Below are 20,898 nucleotides of genomic sequence, written 5' to 3'. Positions count from 1 at the left end.
AAATTTTATATTTTATCAAATGTGAAGTACCGTATGACAATGTTTAAAAGAGCAAACCTGCATTTTCACAGCAAAGACCGCTGGGCCAAGGTACTTTTTTCGAATCCTTTCCCAAAGAAACGCACGGATCATGAATCCTAAAAATCCGGATTCAGTATGATCTGATGTATCCACTCCGAGTGTGGATTCTTCAGATCATTGATCCAAGATTAATCCATTTTCGGATATAGGTAAAGAAACGCAAAATCCGTTTTTGGATAAGAATCCGGATTTGGATTTTTCCCAAAGAAACGCACCCTATGTTCTGTATTTTACGATACTTACTTGGCAGACAGGAGAAAGGTTGAAATTGATATCCATCGGCTTATTTTGCCCAAATGTTCCTAAGGTATACGATATTTTGGCGTCGTTTTAAAACCTTTGATTTGGTTGAACGTTTCTGCCAGTTTAGGGTCACGGAAGTAAAAATATTTATTGATTCATCGATTGACAAAGGCAGAAGTAAATGGCACTGTTTGTGTTGATAGGTTCTTTTCAATTCCGGAAGTTTTTGGATTTTGTTTCGAAAATAGAATGATCGACTGAATATTTAATTTCGTTCTTAGATGAAACTTGTAAAATATGCAACGCTTTGAAAACCAAAATGCACATGTAGAACGGTGGCTGCTAATAAAACCTTTTGCTAGGCGACGTTCTCGTTGCCTATGAAATACTTCGGCCGCGAGCAAGATTTGTTTATTTTTTAAATACATACCTACAGGAGCCCTCCTGATACCTACTATTCCATTATTTTGAATTTGCTTGTCGAGGAAAACACCACCTTTTCCCAAACTTATCGCCATAAAGCCGAAACAAGAATTGAATTGCAAATCAGAAGTTTGCAGAACAAAAGGCGTAATTTGCTGAACACTGCCTGCACGTTATATGGATAAATACAGGCTATACCATTCTCGTTCCCAGAAAAAAAATACGCGTGGACCTGGGGAAGAGGAGGAGGCTACACCTTTTACAGAACGTGTAATTTTACAGCATTTTTATTTGGATTTGAAAAGTTGCTTTTAGTATCCAGCTACAGGAATTTACTGAACTTTACGCTTTCTTCAATTCCAGGCCGCCGCCGAAGTCGTTTTTACAACTTTACGCAAACTATATATATAAGGATATTAGGATATTAGATTATTAGGCCATTTTGCATGTATTGCTGTCTCATCCGCAAGTCACATTTTTACTTCCGGTTTTAAGATGGTATACCATTTCGTGACCCTTCGCCTGAGTGGAGTCATCTCAACAGACCCTTTTGAGATATTAGAAGCGGAGCGCGCTTTTTTATGAAAATCTTTATAAAACTAGACGAGACAGTTCCGAAAGTAATAAGCCAAACTTTCACCTTGAAGACTTGCCTATACCAGGTCTCTCAAATGACTCTTCTTACCTCGGTGAAGGATTAATAAGCATAGAAGAATGTAAAAAAGTCTTAAACTCCTTTCCGTTAAATAAGGTACCCGGAAATGATGGACTACCAGTAGAATTTTATATGACTTTTTGGGAACTTGTGGGCGATCCTTTAGTTAAAAGTTTTAATGAATCCTTTGTTGAAGGAAGAATGAGCCCGTCACAAAGACAGGCGGTAATAACACTTATCGAAAAAAAGGATCAAGATTGTTGTGATCTAAAAAACTGGAGGCCAATTTCCCTATTGAACGTCGATGCGAAAATAGCTTCGAAAGTTATCGCTGAAAGAATGAAGCGTCTCCTACCTGGGTTAATTCACAATAATCAGTCAGGATATATCCCAAGCAGAAATATTAATATTAGCGAAAATATACGTTCAATTTTAGACATAATGGAATATACGAAAGTCAAGAAACTACCCGGTATTTTATTATTTATTGATTTTGAAAAAGCTTTTGACAGTCTAGAATGGGATTTTCTTGAAAAATGTTTAGAAAAATTTAATTTTGGACCGAATTTTAGAAAATGGGTGAATGTTTTCTATAACAACGCGCAAAGTTGCGTTATAAACAATGGCCTGAGCTCTCGCTATTTCAATATAGAACGTGGAGTGAGGCAGGGGGATCCCCTTTCCCCCTACCTTTTTGTCACTGCAGTTGAAACGCTGGCAATAGCTATAAGGAGCCAAGAAGATATTAAAGGAATAACTATAAACGGTTTAGAAACTAAGTTACTTCAATTTGCTGATGACACGACCGCTGTCCTATCGGATGTGGATTCAGCGCGAGCTCTGTTTGAATTGCTTGCACGGTTTGAGAAAGCTTCTGGACTTAAACTTAATGTAACTAAAACAGAGGCAATGTGGATTGGGTCACTTCATAATTGTGAAAATGAACCACTGGGGGTCAAGTGGAAAACATGTGTCAAATTTTAGGAATATATATTACATATATGTAAAATATTAGTAGAAAAGAATTTTAAGCAGAGGCTGAAAAATTAAGAATAAATAAATTTATGGAAGTCAAGAGGATTATCAATTCACGGCAAAGTAAGCATTATTAAAAACTTTTATTACCAATAATGATCTATCCTAGTTCGGTATTATGTACTCCTATCGATGTCATAAAGGAATTCAACAGTCTGTTTTCCGATTTTTGTGGAACGGTAACGACAAGGTTATTAGAATATCAATATGCTCCTTATGACCAAGGTGGCCTTAGAATGCTAGATATGAAAATATGATTACAGCTTTAAGGCTAAGCTGGTTAAAAATAGTTGACCCAGAGTACTCTGGATTTTGGAAGTCATATCTTGATCATCTATTGGTAGACAAAGGGGGTTATTTTTTATCCAGTGCTATGTGTCTAATCTATTTTTACCGAGAACTATGGAATGGTGGTCAAAAAAGTCAGACCCATATAAACATTTTATGAAATATGAAATGTCTTCTAAAAATTTTTTGATATATTAATAAATTTTGTTAAATATTTTTGTGGTGAGTTGAATCTATTTTAGTATGGACCGGTCTTAGCTCCTTGTCTACGCGCCCGACGAGAAAATTGAATTTATATCTCTCTTAAAGATGCTAAGTTGAGAGAAGAATTTAATCTTGAGGATAAAAATTCGGGGTGTGATGTGAATATTTTTTATTATAAATTAATTAAAAACATGTCCATTCTTCTTATCACTATAAAGAAAATTTCTTTATTTTTCGACCTTTTTTTGGATGAAGTGGAAATTTTAAATTAGTTGCGTAGGCCTCTCTTAAATATAGGGAGATTATTTTAGGGTTCTTAAGAGGAGATGGATCTGAAAATATACTATCTTAGGAAAAGTTATCTGTGGATTGCCGATGTAAAAAAAACATTTTCAGCCACTTTGAGAGAATTTTATTAAATAAATATCAAACCGAAAGGTATATTTCTGTCAAATCAAATAATATAAAGTCTTTTAGGAAAAAATGGAAAATGTTTGAGGAAAAGATTCTTTAAAAGTGTAATGAATTATGTTTAAAAAATGTTATGTAACGAAAATGTTATGCAAGGCAATGAAATGGTACTTATTGATAAAAAATAGATAAAAATCAAACTGAGGAAAAAAAAGGTGGAAATTAATTAATAACTAGTTAGAACGTAGGAAACGTATGAATTCACTAAAATGTAAACGTGTAAAAACTGTTAGCTTATTGTAGTTTTGTCATTAGGAGTGTAATCAATGAGTAAAGGAATTGTAAAAAGTTGTGAAGTGATTGTAAAAAAAAAAAAATTTGATTAAAAAAAAAAAAAAAAAATTACTTAACTGGCAGAAAGCTTCGACCTTGAAAGCTGAGAGTTTCCTCCCTTGTCACTATATGACTGTTAGCTGATGCGGGGCCCCTTCACAAAACAATATTTTCGAGGCTCCAAGTAAATTTCCACATACCGCACGCTGGGCATGGGATGGAACAGGCGATTTTTTTGACGTCTAATGTGTTTTTTGCATGGGGCCTCTCGCAGAAAATTTTTTAGAATTCCCCAACAAACCCATTTAAACTAATTCGTTGCCTCTCTCCGCCTTTATATGGCTCGTCGCTTTCCTCTCGTATAATATTATTTGAGTAATATCGTAGAGATAACTATTACGCACCTCCCGGTCCCCCCCCCCCCCCCCATCAGGGGCTCGTTGCCAGCGTGAGACATCTGCTTCTCTATCTATTCTGCATCTGCGAGACATCCCGGCCAAAAAACGGCTCCGAAGAAGACTAGGCCATACATACAGACGCCAAAGCCATAATACGGACGGCCCTTTTTTAATCCCTATTTCGGACGGTCTATAAAAACCGTTTATAAGGGCGATTCTTTTCCCCAAAATTTTCAGCAAGCATCCTCGTCATTAGACTTGCTAGTCCAAGTAACTATAGATGCAAAGACAAACAAGCGACTTGGGGCAAGTCTACCTCGTCATGTGAATGAAGACCCGTTTCCCCTCCATGAGTGTCTGAATGGGGGTAACTTAAAACCACTGAACACTAATTTTTTGGCCCTGTAACATGAAACAGTAAAATTTCAGGCATTCCAACATTAACAGTAAAAAATTAACTGTAACAGAAAATTTTCTCCAAAAAGAATTAAAAACCGCTCCAAAAAGGCCAATATTTTTTTGTTTAGTATATGAAGACGTTTTCGGCCATTTTCCGACGATTTCCGATAAGTTCGGAAGATTTCCAAGCACTACCGAATATTCCCAAACACTGCCGAAGATTTCTAAAGGCTACCGAAGATGTCCGATGACTACCGGAGATTTCCGAGGAGAAATCCGAAACATTTCTCTAAGTTCATGAGTGATTTTATCCGATTTTTGAACGGTAGATAAGAATTTACAATGCTAGAATTTTTCATTAAAAAACCTCCAAAAACTTAACAGTATATTCTCCAATGAGATTCTTTAAGCTGAATTCCGGCATCCAGTCATATAAGCAACACATGAACTATTAAAGGAAGTGGTTTTTACATGGGCTCCTGCTTTTACTATGTTTTTGTTCCGCCTGCGGGTATGGGCTTTACCGAAGTGTTCCGGCATTTAATCATCTTGCACTTACTGACTGGAAAGTTCGCATATTCTTCATGTTAGAACTGAACGTTTTTTTAATGGCCTTCGTCAGTTAACGGTCTTAAAAAGGAAAAGACCTTCCTTTGTCTAGTTTCTCGACTTTATCATATAGACTCTTGGTTTTAGGCCATCGTAACTTGATTAAAAATATAACACAAACAGCGGTGATAAACATTATGAAAAATCGCATTTTTATAAACTTGACGTTTCGTATGCTAAGCTACATACATTTTCAAAAGTAAGACCGTTAAAATTTTGGCAACTATTTATATATTGTAATGAAAGGGGTCTGGAACCGAGACTAAGACAATTAGTGATCTTCAGCAGTAACTTAACAAAAACACTTATTTAAATTTCCTGTTACCCTACTTAGGTCTTTCGAGCATCCAAATCACTAAACGCCTTAAATCCTGTGTATCCGACTTCTACTCTTTCGTCAACCTCAAGATCATTTTTCAGAACACACGCCGCATCAAATCCTTCTTTCCGTACAAAGACCGCCTCAACCGTTCTCAACGATCTAAGGTCATCTACAAAGCTAGCTGCTGGGACTGTGACGATGTTTACATTGGAAAAACAAAACGACGATTGCATGACAGAAAAACTGAACACTTTAAGGCCCTCACTAAATGTGACCATCCATCAGCTATTGCTGATCACATAAAAACCACAGGCCATAACATCAAATGGGATCATTTTGAAATCCTTGCGTCAGGCAAAACTGACCTCCACTGCAAGATTAAAGAGACCTTATACATTCATGAACTACAACCTTCTTTAAATGCCAATGTCGGCAGTGAGAGCATGAGAGGTTGAGAGGTTGTTACTTTATTAACCTAAATGTAAATATTAAGTTACTGCTGAAGATCAATTGTCTCAGTCTCGGTTCCAGACCCCTTTCATTACAATATATAAATAGTTGCCAAAATTTTACGGTCTTACTTTTGAAAATGTATGTAGCTTAGCATACGAAACGTCAAGTTTATAAAAATGCGATTTTTCATAATGTTTATCACCGCTGTTTGTGTTATATTTCTCGACTTTACTTTTTGCACCTTGTCAGTGACGGCTTATAGTTATTCGAGTCGAAATTCAACGAAAGGGAACCATGGAAACAATAAAAAAAAAAAAAAAACAGCTAAGCGTTTAAACTGTAAATGAAGCTAGTGTGGCTGTTGTATAATGGGTAAGAGCATCTGGAGTCTTATTTTAAGAATATTTTACGAATTTACTTGTTGTACTGAGACTTGAAAATGCCTTGCGGCACATCAGTGTCACAAACCACGATGCTGGAAAATTCATGATCACGTCGAGTTCGCAAGGGACTAAAAATTATTATTCTAAATTCGAAACCCCCCTACATTGAATTTTTATTTTTATCTTCTGTGCGTTTGTTTAAAAAGAAAGGAATCCAGTCGTTTTGACTCTGTGCTCTCTGTCAACCGGCAACTAAACCAATCAATGTCATGGTTTTTGTTTTCGCTTTTTTTACCTACTCTAGCTTATCAGTTGTATGTTAACTTCTTTAAAAGTTCAGCAGGCTTTTGTGTTAATAAAGCCTTCGATAAACACAGAGCGATAACCTTGAAAATAGTTAAAACGACGTGTGTTTCTTTTAACTCGTGCACCTGACGACCTTTCGGAAGAATCCACCCCTTACTGCGTTGGCGTTTGAATGAATAAACAAAAAGACAACCTTTTTTCTCGACATACAAAAGCCCTCCATCTATAACACTATGGCAGCTGATTTAAATTCAAATCTGTCAAATCTTATGATCTTTATCGGCTAATATTAATTACGACGGCCTTTGCAGATATATAAAAAAAATCTTTTTATAACGGATGTATTTAGCGGGTTAAAAAGTAAGCCGAATTAGTAAGAGTTTTTTGTTATACTTTGAATAGTAAAGTTTCGGTTGTTGTCCAATCACAATGTTGACGATTTAAGCTCATAAATCCTTGTGAAAATTTTAATTCTACGCCGTTGAGTTTGTGTCAAGTTTTGTCCAAACAAACCGGTGTAATTAGATACCGCGAGGTGTTTTTCTAAGTGGTCAACAATTTCTGCTGCTGACCGGTTGGGCGTGCAATTTTCACTGCATGAAAGCGAGACACCGCCGGCAGCTCTCAAAACTTTCGCAATTGTTATGAAAAACACCTGAGGTTTGGGTCGCTAAAATGGATATCTTAAAGGATTTAGAGACGAAAACTGAACAACAGCTTCATGATATCACGATATCGACATACCAAGTAAGACAAATATCGTTCCCTTTCGCTTCGGCAAATTTGAAGTTGTATTGACTGTCCCGTTTGCTCTCAACCACAGAATGTCATCGACCTATCACCGCTTCTGAAAGAGCTCTCCTTAAACGCCAAGAATTACCTTAAATCACTGCAAAGTAAGCATTTCTTGGTGCCATTTTAATAGTCAAGAGAGTGGGGTTTTAAGTTCTATTCTTAGCGATTGCTAGCTAGCATTTCCATCCTACTTTCTTACGATGTCCGGTGAATCTTCTTGTTGTCAGATGTTCGGCAAATGGCATTTTCATTCTACGATTCTCTGGCCAAAGTGTCGCAGATGGCGATTCAGTCGAAAGGAACTGCTTCTACCCTTGGTAAGCCAGAAATTTTCAGTGTTTTACAAGTGCTTTTAAAGATTGTCCGTGTGTTTAAGGTTATTGTAATCCGAAGTTTCTTTGATTTGTTTATATTTATGATGGAAACTAGAAAAGCTTATAATGCATGGAGGGTTCGCGGTGCAGAAGATTCCAGCAAGGCGCGTTAAAATGCAATTTAACTCTTGGGCAATCGAGTATGGACGAGGAATACTTAGTCAAGCGTTTAGCACTATAAATGCACATATTCAAGCCCTGAATCATACGAGTTCATTATGAGACAGTCGTGACTAAATGAATTAAAAAGCTTTACAAGGCATGTAAACTTAAATCCTGGGCATTTGTGTATAGAAGTGATCATATTCGACGATACAAAAACACTCTCAAGATACATGAAAACCTTTCTTTGAAATGAAAGACCAATTAGACATGCCTAGTAACGATGAATCCCGAAAAACAATACAAATTATGCCATGAGTGCCTCTCGAGATAGCAAGTCTATGAATAAATTTAAGCTAATTGTATTGCTTCTTATTTATTCTGAAGTGTTCAGTCGAAGTAAATTAGAGTTTTGATTCGATCAGCTTTTTGTGTGAAAAAAAGTCTTTACGTCGATGTGTATGTACCGCTTATATTCATTTACTAGGTTATTATTCTGTGTTCAGGCAAGACATCTTTTGTGGTGGAATTAATAGTGTCAAAGAATTTGAAGACTAATGAATAAATAATATATTACCATTCCACACGCTTTTTACAAAATAAGCATTAAGCATATGTACCGAATATACAGGCTATATGGCTGTTATTGTTCACTATTTGTCTTGAAGTTGCAAACTTAATATTAAAAAAAAATTCTGGTTTAAATAAAATTATATAAATTGTTACAGTTTGACAGTTTAATGTTACACTACTACTGAACTGGCTAATATTAAATTTTTGTTCCATTGTTAAGATTGATATTCGAGCCATGCATTTTTATAAAAAGTGACAAAGTAGAGGATTTTAAATCTCTACCTAGAAATGAAAGCAAAATAAAGGATTTTCATTCCACATATTTTCCTCTGCAAGCTAGACCAGAATGTTGTTTTGAATGCATCAAAGCATGTCCTGCTGCAAACAGCTAAAAATGTCTCTTAAGATTGATTGAGATAATAAAATCTCGGACTAAAAGGTCTTAAAAGACACAATACTGCAGTGTGCAAAGAAGATAGTGCCAGCGTTCCAGCGTTTAACTAAGTGCCCTCAGGCTAGTGGACTTAATCCAGTGACGGAAGCATCATAAGCATGGTGCTTATATGTAAAAATTTTTGGGGGGTAGTAAAAATGGCTAGTACATCCTGGCTACAGCTTGCCTAAAGGGCAAGCTGGAAAATCCACTGTCTTTGCACTGTTGTACTGACTAAGAGGTTCTTATCTGCAAGTTCAGCAAGGCGTCTGTATTGTAGAGGTAGATATATGAACTATGGTTTCCCTTGGACCGATGAACCATCCATAATAGCTCAGTGTTCTGTATTTATTTGGAGGTATCCGTACGTAAACGCTTGCCTGTATTTATGTCAGCACTCTGTAGGAACTTATTGCTCATTCTAATCCACTATTTCAAAATACAGTATTGTGACTGGCTCCTTTGCCAAATTATATGCTACATGTAACTTTTTATGTTCTGGGGTCTACAGTTGTATAGCGGGCTAAGAATCAAAACCTTACATTACAGTACTGCTCATCATGCCAATATATACATTCCTCATTAGTTTTATTTTTGTCCAATTGCTGTACACAGGAGATGCTATAAGTGACTTGGTTGCTGTAAAAAGAGACATGGAAACAAGGCACCTTGATGTGGTATGTAATTAGCAACAAGAATGTTAATCAGTCAGTCACAAAAACTACTGGTACTCGAAAAAAAAAAATCCTTGAACTCTCCCAACAGAAGTTGGATACTCTTCCATAATTGATCTTTGAGCTACTGAAGACTTGCTGGATTTACAGGCCATAAAAGAAATTATAAGTTACTCAGCCATGTTCAACTAGAAATCCACAAATCTGATTGGTTCTCATTGTTTTCTATTCAACCATTACACTGCAAGGGAATTAACTTGGGATTTCCATTGGCTGATAGTTGACAAGGGGCAAAGCCCCAAACCAACTATCGAAAGCCGATAGAAACTCAGATTGCTGAGCTTTCTAATTTTTTTAGCATAATCCAGAGACCAATCTATTCAACAATGAAAAAGTTCAGTGAAAGAGGTTTTAATTATAGCTTTGGTTTACTTGCGCATACTCCCAGGGCAGTCTATAAAAAAATTAGACCATTCTTGCGCAGCCAATCAGCTTGCGAGTTTGTCTAGAAAAAGTACGTCACTGGGTCATGCTAACAGCTGACAGAATACAATCATGCATTTTTTTGATAAGAAAAAAAGTAAACTTGGAGTGAAAATTGGATTTAAAGGCTCAAGAGATTATTAGTCAGATTAATTTTGTGTAATCCTTTCCACCCCAGGCTTTAACAGGGATCTTGTTTTGATGAACTTGTCAACTTGGCCTTAATTTACACCTTATTGCAAAAACACAGTTGAAACATAAAATAATATGCATTTGTTTATGTATTTGTTTTGTTGGGTGGAATGTATATGGTGTGGATTTCATTCACAATAACTTCTTATTAAACCCCCAGCTACATGTATATCTACTAAAAAACTATTTGTGTACAGAAAGCCAAATATTTTTTGCACTAATGAAAAAAGTGTGTACATAAGAAAGCCAAATATTTTTAATGCATTCATAAAATAAAACTGAAAGTGATGCTTGCTGTATCTTTTTCCTTTTTAATGAAAGTTTGTACCATTTGAGATGATGATCAATGTAAAATTTAAATTTTTGCGACTATAATTTATGGATTTCAAGCTATCTGTATGGTGAGCAAACATATTTCAAACGAAGTGACTGTTTTATTTATAACACTAATAGTATGTTATTACAGCTTGAATCTTGACCATTTTATGCTGATGATTATATATACCATCCATTAAAAAAATACTTTTTAATGTTAATTAAAAGCACTTTTTATAACACATTCATTTACTATGATCACTGAATCATTCACAGCAAAATGTCTGTTACAAACATTCTGAATTGTGTACATGTACTGCACATCTCACAAATGACTTACTGATTATGTACATGGCTGGATGGCTTTTCCTCATTCAGCTTAATTTGTCCAGGTACCCTACACACACCAGTTCAGAATATTGTTTTCTGTTACTCAGGATATTGCATAAGTGGGGCCTTCTAATGGCAGTCTGGTTATAGACATTATGAAATTCTTCATGTTGCCTTTTTTGTTTGTAATTAGTATACATGTACAAAAAGTACTTTTTGTATCTCTTAGCTGAAGTACCTTCAGAATGACTTAATAACTCCTTTGGAGCGACTTGCAGAGTCAGATGTCCTGTACGTCAAGGTATGTACTGTATTCATACTTTATCTCTGCAAAATTGAAATGAAACTGAAAAAACAGAATGCCACAGCATTAGATCTTTACTTATCTTGGCGCCGGGGACTTTGTGTCAAATTTAGAAGTCTTCAGTTAAACTTAAAAAATCTTACAAAGAGAATCAATGTTACCATAACAATTTGATTAAGCTCCCAGGTACTTAATCTACCTTTGGTACTTCAAGGAAGGGCTCTTATTTGAGACAGCGTGCTAATTCAGCACAGTTTGGTTATTTCCGTATTGAGAAATGGTAAATAGCAAATATACAGTGAATGTAAGGAAATTTTGAAATTCACTAATCTATTTAATGCTGATAGCTGCGGTGTCACTTAATAAGAAAATTAGATGAAGTTCAAGAACTTATAATTATAGATGAAGACCACAGCTGTTTTTGTAATGCTGCATTAGGTGAGCAGTTGGAACCATGATTGATTTTGACAGTGTACCCTTGCTTGGGTACTTATTATCAAAAACACATTTGAAACTGGGGGGGGGGGGGAGGGTGCTTTACTTAATTACCACTCAACTGGTGTAATTATAATAATGAGTTGTGGCAGGGATGTAAATGATAGGCGAAAGGAAGGCAGAAAAAATAACCTAACATTTGAGGACTTGATTTTTCTGGCTAAAGGACCACAACCATATGTCTGGATGGATCTTTCTTTCGATGTGACTAAAATTTTCCACCTTTGATCAAGAAAATTTTGCCTGTTGGAAATCTTAGCTGCATGCCTAATTGTGGTAATACTAAGTCGTTCCTTGTAACAAGTACAAAGGTTTTTCACTCTGTATGTGAAATCTCCAAAGAAAAAATTATTTATAATAATATTAATGTCATGTATTTATTGCTTTTAGTCTTTTCAGAAAAACTACAACCAAGAGAACAAAACTAAAGTTGAGGTTAGTTTGAAATGTTAAAGATATGTGTGAAAATGTTCTATATGTAAGTTAACAGTTTTTAAATTATTCCTATGGAAAAGAAGTTGCTATTGTCAGACTGAGGTTCAGTAACAATAGGGGTAGTGGTATTTTTTTATTAGCAGAGCCGTGATTGTCATCGTTGTTGTTTTTTTAAAGCATAATTATAATGCAAAATTAGTCATAAGCAGTCAATGTTTTGGCATCATCTTGACACCATTCTCAAGACCAAAATAAAATTAAATAATTATGTGATTTTGTTAAAGAGTTTCTAAATTTGCATAAAGCAGAAATTCCTAGATGAATACTTTTGCACGGACAGTTTTCTAAATGCAAATTTAGAAACTCTTTAACAAAATCGCATAATTATTTAATTTTTGGTCTTGAGAATGGTGTCAAGATGATGCCAAAACGTTAACTGCTTACTATTATTTTCGCATGTATATGCTTTTATTACAAAATCTCTTGTGATCAATGTTGTTTTTTTATGTATTATTAATAATAAATTATACTATATTTCTTATTTGCTGCAGTTGGTAGAAAAAGCTAAGGGGGAATTGCTGAAGGTCAGAAAAAAGAGTCAAAGAAAAAAGCCAACAGAGAAATATGAAGAAAAAGAGAAACAGGTACTAACACTATTGATAATTTCAGCATTTTTGCTAATAAGGCTGAGCAGAGTGTCTTAACCAACAACATAACACAGTGACCATGCAGGGCTGTGCTCTAAGGGTGCCCGGGTGCCTCAGGCGTCTAACTTTTTTCTTTGGGCGACCAGATAATCTTATTTCTTTCATATAAGCTTTATATTGCTGGGCACCCTGGATCTCATAGTTTGGAACCTTTGGGCTCCTTGTGATTTTTCTTAGAGCGCAGCCTTGCCATGGGCGAGCACTTGAACCCTGATTGCTCAATCCACATGCATCTCCCATGCATGCATGACAGTCAAATAATTGAAGTTGACAATTTTGCTGCAGTTTTTAATTAATATGTAGTTTACATTTTCAGCTTATTTTCTTTTTTGCAGTGTGAAGAACAGGTGGAATCATACAAGAAAGAACTCCAAGAATTTAGACTTACAAGCTGTAAAAAGGTACTGCCAGTCATTGCTTTGACTTGACGTCAATCATTGCACACTTGTTATGACTGATAATTTTAAATCATCATTTAAAATTAATTTCAAAACAGCATCTTTGATAATTTTTCAGTTTTGTATACCTCTTGGAACAGTTGTATCAGAAATTGTCTATACCTGGTAATCACTGTCACTACCGAGTTCACACAGTTTCTAATGCTTGAGTTTCTTTTTTGTTAGGCAATGGCAGAAGAAAGGAAAAGATACTGTTTTGTTCTTGATAGATGTAGTATTGTTTCTAAAAGCACAATGGAATTTTCTGAACATGTAAGTGACTTAGTGAATTAAAGTGTTATATCATATATTTAACTATTTTTTTTAAAAAAATAGTTTTATTAATAGATTAAGGTTTAAGTATAATCTGGCTATCTAATAATTCAATAAAGTTTAAGCAATTTTTACATGTAACGTTTGTTATGTTTTTTATTAAGTGCAATATATGTATTATTTATTTATATTGTTTAAAAATAGGATATATTTTTATGTTAAAAAATAGGAGATATTAATTTTTGGCATGCTTGTTTCAAGTACTGTGTAGAAAAAATAATTAAAACGTCTTTGTTACTGTTTTGTCATTAATTTAATTGACTTATCTGTAATAATGTGTTATTTTGGCAGAATGCACAAATACTGAGAGAAAAGTTGCCAGTTTGGTTTTCGCACGTGAAAAGAAAAGGCGACCCTGATTCTCCGGTAATTATTTTCTATTATAATTACAAATAATAACTTAATGTTCTTAAGAGAAAATAGAAAAGGAAAATATCTGCCAAGAACAACCTCAACTAGTGGTCAGTAAAGGATTTGAATCTGTGACCCTTATATCGCAAGTCCACTTGTTTCACTCTTACGTACAGTGCCTCTCGATCACTGCCTCACAGACCGTACATTATAGTATTAGCTGGTTAGTGGCAAATTAAATGCTAGGGCTGCAACGATACACTGGTGCACCGGTAAATCACGATATTATTTGTCAAGATACGAATATCGGTATTTGAACAAAATATCGCAGTATTGTGAAACAATAAAATATTCTTCATTGGCATTCTTAAATTATTGTTTTCAATGGCCTTTAACCCATGTCAAAGCCCTCAATAGTGATTTACTAAACTTAGGGACTAGGAAGTTCCATTCTGCATCACTTCTGATCACATATTATTAAAGATGGAACAATTAGTTGTCGACTGACACAGCCTTGTGTGCCCACAAGCAAAATGATAATGCTGATAAAGTGGAAAAAAACTGGGTTACCAACAGAATTTAGTAAAATTATAGCACTTGTCAATAGTATGTAATGTTGTATCGTATCTTGTATCATATTGTGGCGCTTTTATCGAGGTATGTATCGTATTATGAAAAAATGTATCGTTGCAGCCCTATTAAATGCTTAAGGTAACCATGTTATAGATCAGCATTCATCCAGGGGGAGAAGAAATGCCACCAGGCTTAAAAGCAAGTTTACTCAATATTTAAAGGACTACAATGTTGTAATAATTAGTGGTTTCATATAAACCGAAAGGCCATTAAAAAAAAATCCAATACAGCATGACATTATATTTATTTATTGCCTTTGTTTTTCCTCATCAGGTTAATGGTTCCATATTGCATACAGAGACTGGAAAGTTGGGGACATCAAATGAAAGGTAGATTAAATAATTAATATAATTATTATATACCGGTAAATTAAATTTTTTATAAAAATCTTTAAAATGTAAATGTAAATTAGAACAGTGTAATTGCCCAATTTTGCTATACTGCAGCACATGCATTTTGTTAAAAACCAAATGCTTGTTACTTAGTGGTTAGATGGTAAAATTATTTTTCAATACCTGTATGTTTTTTTTGATAGAGTGAAACTAAAGGCAAATTTTGCGCACACGGCAGCTGAAACTTCACAGCTTAGTTTTAAAGTGGTATGTACCGTTTACTACTTGTTGTTGAATGTACTCTCGAGCATTGTGCAATTAAGATTTAATAATCGATAAACGGTTTTAAATAGTTTAACAGATAGTTGTTGGTAAATGATACAAAAGTTCTTGGGCTATGATTATGTTATTATGTGTGACTGAATAAAGATTTTCCTATTTTAATTATTGGTTCTATACCAGGGCTGCAAATAATTTTTTTCACTTGAAAGAACATATGCCCTACTAAGACACCATCTTGGTTGGACAAAACAAAACAAATTATTGTGGTCAGACATCACTGAAAACAAAAGGTTGAATTTTATTCATTGTTGCTGTAAAATGATTTACTATCAAAAAATTATCCGGACATCTTGTCTGACCACCCTTGGGATTTTGTCAGACATGAACAAATTTTGGTCGGCCAATGTCCGATGACCAAGTGTTATTTGCAGCCCTGCTTACAATGTGTGGTTCCAAAAAGTATCCATACACACCCCACATGGGTTGTCTCAAAAGCCAAATTTTTTACAGGAAAGTATGACGCTAGTAAAAACTGGAAATATTTCCAAAGGGGTGGGTACAACCAAAAAATTGCCTGTCAGGGAGGTAGGGATATTATTTTCCAGAACAACACAATATAAAAAAGTGATGGTGCTTTACATTTGAAATTTATCAGTGTTTTCACTTTCTCCTCCTGTAGGGAGATTTAATACATCCAATCAGTGAAGTAGTGTCAGGATGGCAGTATGGGGAAAACTTGAAAACTAGCAAGTACGTTGTATGAAGTTTATGGTTTGCGTAACTGAGTATTTCAGGAGACTTCTTGTTGCACGTGCACGCTAGCTTGCCCGGCAGGCTAGCTCCAAATTGATTTATTATCTTTGCACCCTGGTTGACCAACTATGCGTAATAAATCTAATCAATTGACATTATTTGTTCTCATGTTTTGACACTCAAACTGCTATATATTCTAAACTTACAACAATTACTTTATAATTTGCATTTGATAATTAATGGCGACAGAATGACGCCGAAACGTCATGTTCTAGCATTGAGTTTTCTTTTGAAACGTTTTTCGATTTCTTCTTTAATCAAACGTCATTTGGAATATTCACATTCAATTATGTACATGTTAGTTTAAAGCTTACGAGTATGTACATGGACACAGAGCTCTCTTTTGGGGCCACAGGGTCTGCAAAAGAAGATAACATTATACATACATGTATTGTACTTAAGCAGCCCGGGCTTTTTAAAAATTATATTTATCCAAGTGAAAATATTGTGGGTGTTTTTGCTATTTTAACTTGATGTGTTTAGATCTTTGTTAATTGCATTAAATAATTTTTTAGGTCTGGCTGGTTTCCAGCTGCTTATACTGAGCAGGTTCTGGCAGTTTCAACTGGGTAAGTTTCAGACAGGCTAAGTACTGATTCAGTTATAGAGCAGTTTTCAATTGAGTGTCGTAAAACCAAAACCAAAGTAATAACTCTGGCCAATCACAAAGGACACAGACAATCCAGTGAACCAATCAAAACTCGAAGCAAATACATGTAGCCGGCAGGAAGCGCGGGAAAACGTGCGCGAGCGAGTCACGATTGGTTTTGGTTTTAGTTCTGATTGGCTGAGAAAGTGGCGCGAGATTTTTAAGCCAATCACAAAGCGTAGCAATGCAAAACCAAAGCAAACGCAATTAACTTTCAACAGTCAAGTGAAAACCGCTCTATCTGTTGTGGTTTAATTTTTTATTTGGTTTAAAATTTTTCAAACCAGTTTGATTTTTATTTTCCTTTGTTTCAGATTATGATAATGAATAGGAGACAAAAGAAAATAAAAATCAAACTGGTTTGAAAAATTTTAAACCAAATATAAAATTAAACCATAACATATCCAAATGTTAGCAACAAAATTAATGCTCCCTTATACAGTTTTACACACAGGTTAACTACAAGAAAAACCAGTTTGACCCACTATTCCCTTAATTGAAATTAACCCTTCCAGTACCTCTTCAAATAAGCCCGATATTAACCAGCCTGGCCAAGTTAGCGGCATGAATTTTGACATCTTCCCTGATAAAACTAAGATCAGACATGGTCTGCAAGTGCACATTATTCAAGTTTATGAGTTTAGGCACAAAATTGAAGATTAAATATTAATTTTATATTCCTTAAAATTGCATTACCGGGTAATTACGATATTATTTATTTTACTATTTTTATTTTTTGCAGTCCCTCTGTTAGTCACACACTGCCTGCTGGAGCAGTGCATCCCCGTCCTTCATTAGAGGTCAGCAGTAGCCACAAGTTGTTAAAGCGTTATTCAAGTGCTGGACCTGATGCCATGCATTTACCTCCTCCAGACTATACTGATTTGGTCAACAACGTGGAAGCCAATCATTTATCATCTGCAGGTAATGTTAATCAGACAGGTATTATGTAGCTTAAAAAAAAAACTATTTTAGTTCATGGATTGAAAAAGTTGATTCTTTCAGTTGACATGGACTCATTTTGCCCTGATTGCTATGTTTCATTTGTTTGCATTTAAAAAAAAATCAATGTTCAAGTTTTAAAAGTCTAGGACAGTCCTTTTATGTAATGTACTCTTTGCTAGTTGGGAACATAATCATGCTATGTTTAAACCACAAGAAGTGCCAAAGTTCCACTAGTCTTTGATTGAAGGCTCTTTTTAATTTTTAATTTTTCTTCATATTTTATTTTCAAAATAACATAAAATGATTTGTTCAATAATTTATTTTGGCTTCAGTGTAATGTCTAGTGAGTCAGTTCTTTTTCAATTTTTATTGTCAGTTTAAAGGGTTTAAGACACTTCTAGAAAACCTTGAGTCTTGCTGTTTATTTATTTGCCTTTTTTTGTAGAAAACCAAGACGGGACACCAGTCACCTCCACAGCACCCCACTCCCCTGGTTTAAATGGGAACAACAGTACCTCCCAGGCCAGCAGGTCACCAGTGGTACCACCTCCACCCCCACCACCCCTCCCACCTCCTAACATTCGCTTGGAAGAAAGGGAAAGCAACAACACAAAGAAGTAAGCAGTCAGTGATAAAAAAAATTAGCGTGCAAAGAAGTGCATGTCTGATAGTCCGGAGCTGGTGAATTTTGCAGCCAGGCTAGTGGATTTTATTCTTCACTTGCCCAATGGGCAAGTAAAAGTTTTTGGGGAAAATTTTTTGAGGAAATTATTCACGCTTCTAAGGATTTTTTTGGGCCAGTAAAAATGACTTTTAGGCTAGTACATTCTGGCTACAGCTTGCCCGAAGGGAAAGCTGGAAAACTGAATGTCTTCACACCCTGATTTTCTTCTGTCTTTCATTCTTTGCAAAACTAAAACACATTTTATCATTAGCTGTCACAAATAATATGCAGAGTTTTTTGTCAGCTGATTATGCATTGATAGCTGACTGTCAAATTGGTGTGTGAATGGCCAGGCCAGGCCAGGCCCCCTTTTATACCGGAACTTCTGTTTAGAGTTGCACAAACCTTTTTGAAAGTGGCCTAATTTTTTTTTAGCAAATTGACAGTTTTATTATAATCTTAACTCGTCTTATTTTTCTTATCTTACTGTGATTTGCTTTGTTTCCTTATAGTCCTGGTCCTGACACACAATCCATAGTCACAAGTAATTCACCAGATGTGAGTCACTTGTAACATTGATACACTCACAGAGAATCAGCGTGACAGAGGCAACTTTTTGTGAGGAATCAGAAAGACCACCGTGTATTGTGTGACAAAAAAGACGAGAGTCTCTTATGTGGCTCAGAGTGGCTATGTCTCATTTGGATAGAAAATGGTTTCAGTACAGGAATCAAATCATTGCTGATTACTGTCATTATCATCATCATTATCGTCATCATCATCATCATTATCATCATCATCATCGTAGTCCTCATCATCATCGTCATCATAATCATCATTGACCTGGTCACATGACCAGCCCTTGAAAAAGACCTGTTACATTCATGATTGACAGAGCAGTGTAACCTCGTTAAAAAAGATATACTGTAGTTGCTCAATCAATTTAATTCAATTGCCATGTTTTAGTGGAATAATAGCAATAGTAGTCTACGTGTACATAAATCGTTTATGATTTTAAGTTCATATTTAATTTAGGAGATTTATTGATCATGTAAAAAATTCGTCGGCATTATGGCTGAAATTATTTTATGAGGAAAGCTAATATATTGTAGATGAAAAAAATTTGCTTAAATTATTTTGTGAGCTGTAGATTTCAAAGAAATTAATATAAGAAATAAGGTAAATTAAGCCTCTTGTAGGAAGAATACTTTGTGACGTGTCATATAATTGAACAGAGTTCTGTTGAAGAAGAACACAACTGGGGAAGAATTGTAAATGATTTGTATACGTCAGTAGGGTACATCATTCCCTGGGTAATTCTGTAGGAGCTACAGGGGGTATGTGACCCCTCCTCCCCTTGAGGATAGAATCTTGCCTCCTGTATCACAATCTTTTTAGTGTAACAGTATTCAAGCAATTTTATTTCTCATTGCATTAGATAAGGTCTTGGGGGAGGGTGGTACTGTGCTAGATATTTGTGCCACCCCAAAGGGTGTAGTTTTCGAGACGTTTTAGTCTCTGTATCAAAATATGGATTAGGTGTTTTACTAATCACACTCGACTTTACTGGTATCGAATGTTACACATTGGATTCAGCAATTAGTTTCAAAAGAAACTTATCCTCCAACTCTAAACTTGTTTTAAACTAAGTGTTGCCAACAAGAGAAATTAACCGTGGAGTTGACGTTCCAACCATCCACCCCTTATTAGGGCTTTGGTAACAAATGGAACATCAGCCGTCACATTGGATATTCCAACCCGCTGTACCCGATGTACTTCCACTATGGCTTATTTCAAATGTTGGCGAAATTGTCGAGTAACTTAATTTCTAGTTTTGTTAATTGATCTCAGCAAGCCCTTGATAGGACAGCCTCACATGCAGACCTACTTTGGCGCGTCACGCAAGTATTCCTTCCTAACAGGAAATATTGCGTGACGAGTCTAAATTAAGAATGCATGGAAGACTTCCAACAGGTTTGTTTTGTTAAAATGTCTGTTTGGATTATTTTTCATATTGCGCAATTATGAATTATTTTGTCTTGCCTCAGAGGTTTTTGTTTGGCAGCCTAATAGTTTAGTTTTTTCGTTTAGTTTACAAAGACTATATTTGTGAAACTTTTAAAGTAGCTGTGATTTTAAAAAGGAAACTGAAAAGAAAATACTCCTAAAACTCATGATCAGTGTAACGCGTGTAGGTTTGTAATCAATGACTGCAATAAAACATTTGTAAATATCCAGGCTTTGTGTGAATCTATTCTCCTAAACTGGTACGCCCGGGGGGCTGGTACGTTTATCACTGACATGACTTGTGTAGGCCATGTGTAATCTTGTGTCATCTGGCGACGTATTTAGGAAGGTGAGTTTATTAGCGCAACACGTCGCATTGTGTAGACAAGCATTAAGGTAAGGGATTTGTCCCGTTTCACTTTCAAAATACTGACAGGGAATTGTCGTCCCTTATTGACCTGGGTCATTAGAAACTTCCAAAGGGAATTGTCCCTTGCGCAAGCGATGTCCGTTTCTGAGTAATGGACCAATCACGAGATCTGTACTAATACGTCAATCATCAGGCCATTAAGTAGATTTCACCCTAAAATGGGAATGAATGGTCACGCGATCACGGGTAATGTAACGCGTGCAACGACAATGTTTCTTCGACATGACTACAGCCATATAGTTAGAAGAGAATGTATAAAACATGCAC

General features: G+C 35.4%; 1 protein-coding gene across 1 annotated transcript; it reads left to right on the top strand.

Annotated features, from left to right (window-relative positions):
- The first annotated feature begins 7,133 nt into the window (after window positions 1–7,133).
- LOC144631627 (BAR/IMD domain-containing adapter protein 2-like) lies at window positions 7,134–20,427 on the top strand. The gene is made up of 17 exons (XM_078490109.1): window positions 7,134–7,290; window positions 7,367–7,439; window positions 7,566–7,655; window positions 9,436–9,497; window positions 11,044–11,115; window positions 12,004–12,048; window positions 12,600–12,692; window positions 13,091–13,156; window positions 13,379–13,465; window positions 13,817–13,891; window positions 14,783–14,838; window positions 15,045–15,108; window positions 15,803–15,873; window positions 16,452–16,505; window positions 17,328–17,509; window positions 17,976–18,147; window positions 18,707–20,427. Exons 1-17 carry the CDS (start codon window positions 7,219–7,221, stop codon window positions 18,765–18,767), a joined length of 1,395 nt encoding a protein of 464 aa, XP_078346235.1. The 5' UTR covers window positions 7,134–7,218; the 3' UTR covers window positions 18,768–20,427.
- Window positions 20,428–20,898: the final 471 nt, after the last annotated feature.

Source organism: Oculina patagonica, chromosome 12 (assembly GCF_052425735.1).
Source record: "Oculina patagonica isolate OP01 chromosome 12, crgOcupat, whole genome shotgun sequence".
NCBI classification, from domain to species: domain Eukaryota; kingdom Metazoa; phylum Cnidaria; class Anthozoa; order Scleractinia; family Oculinidae; genus Oculina; species Oculina patagonica.
This window is presented reverse-complemented; position numbering and strand designations above follow the sequence as displayed.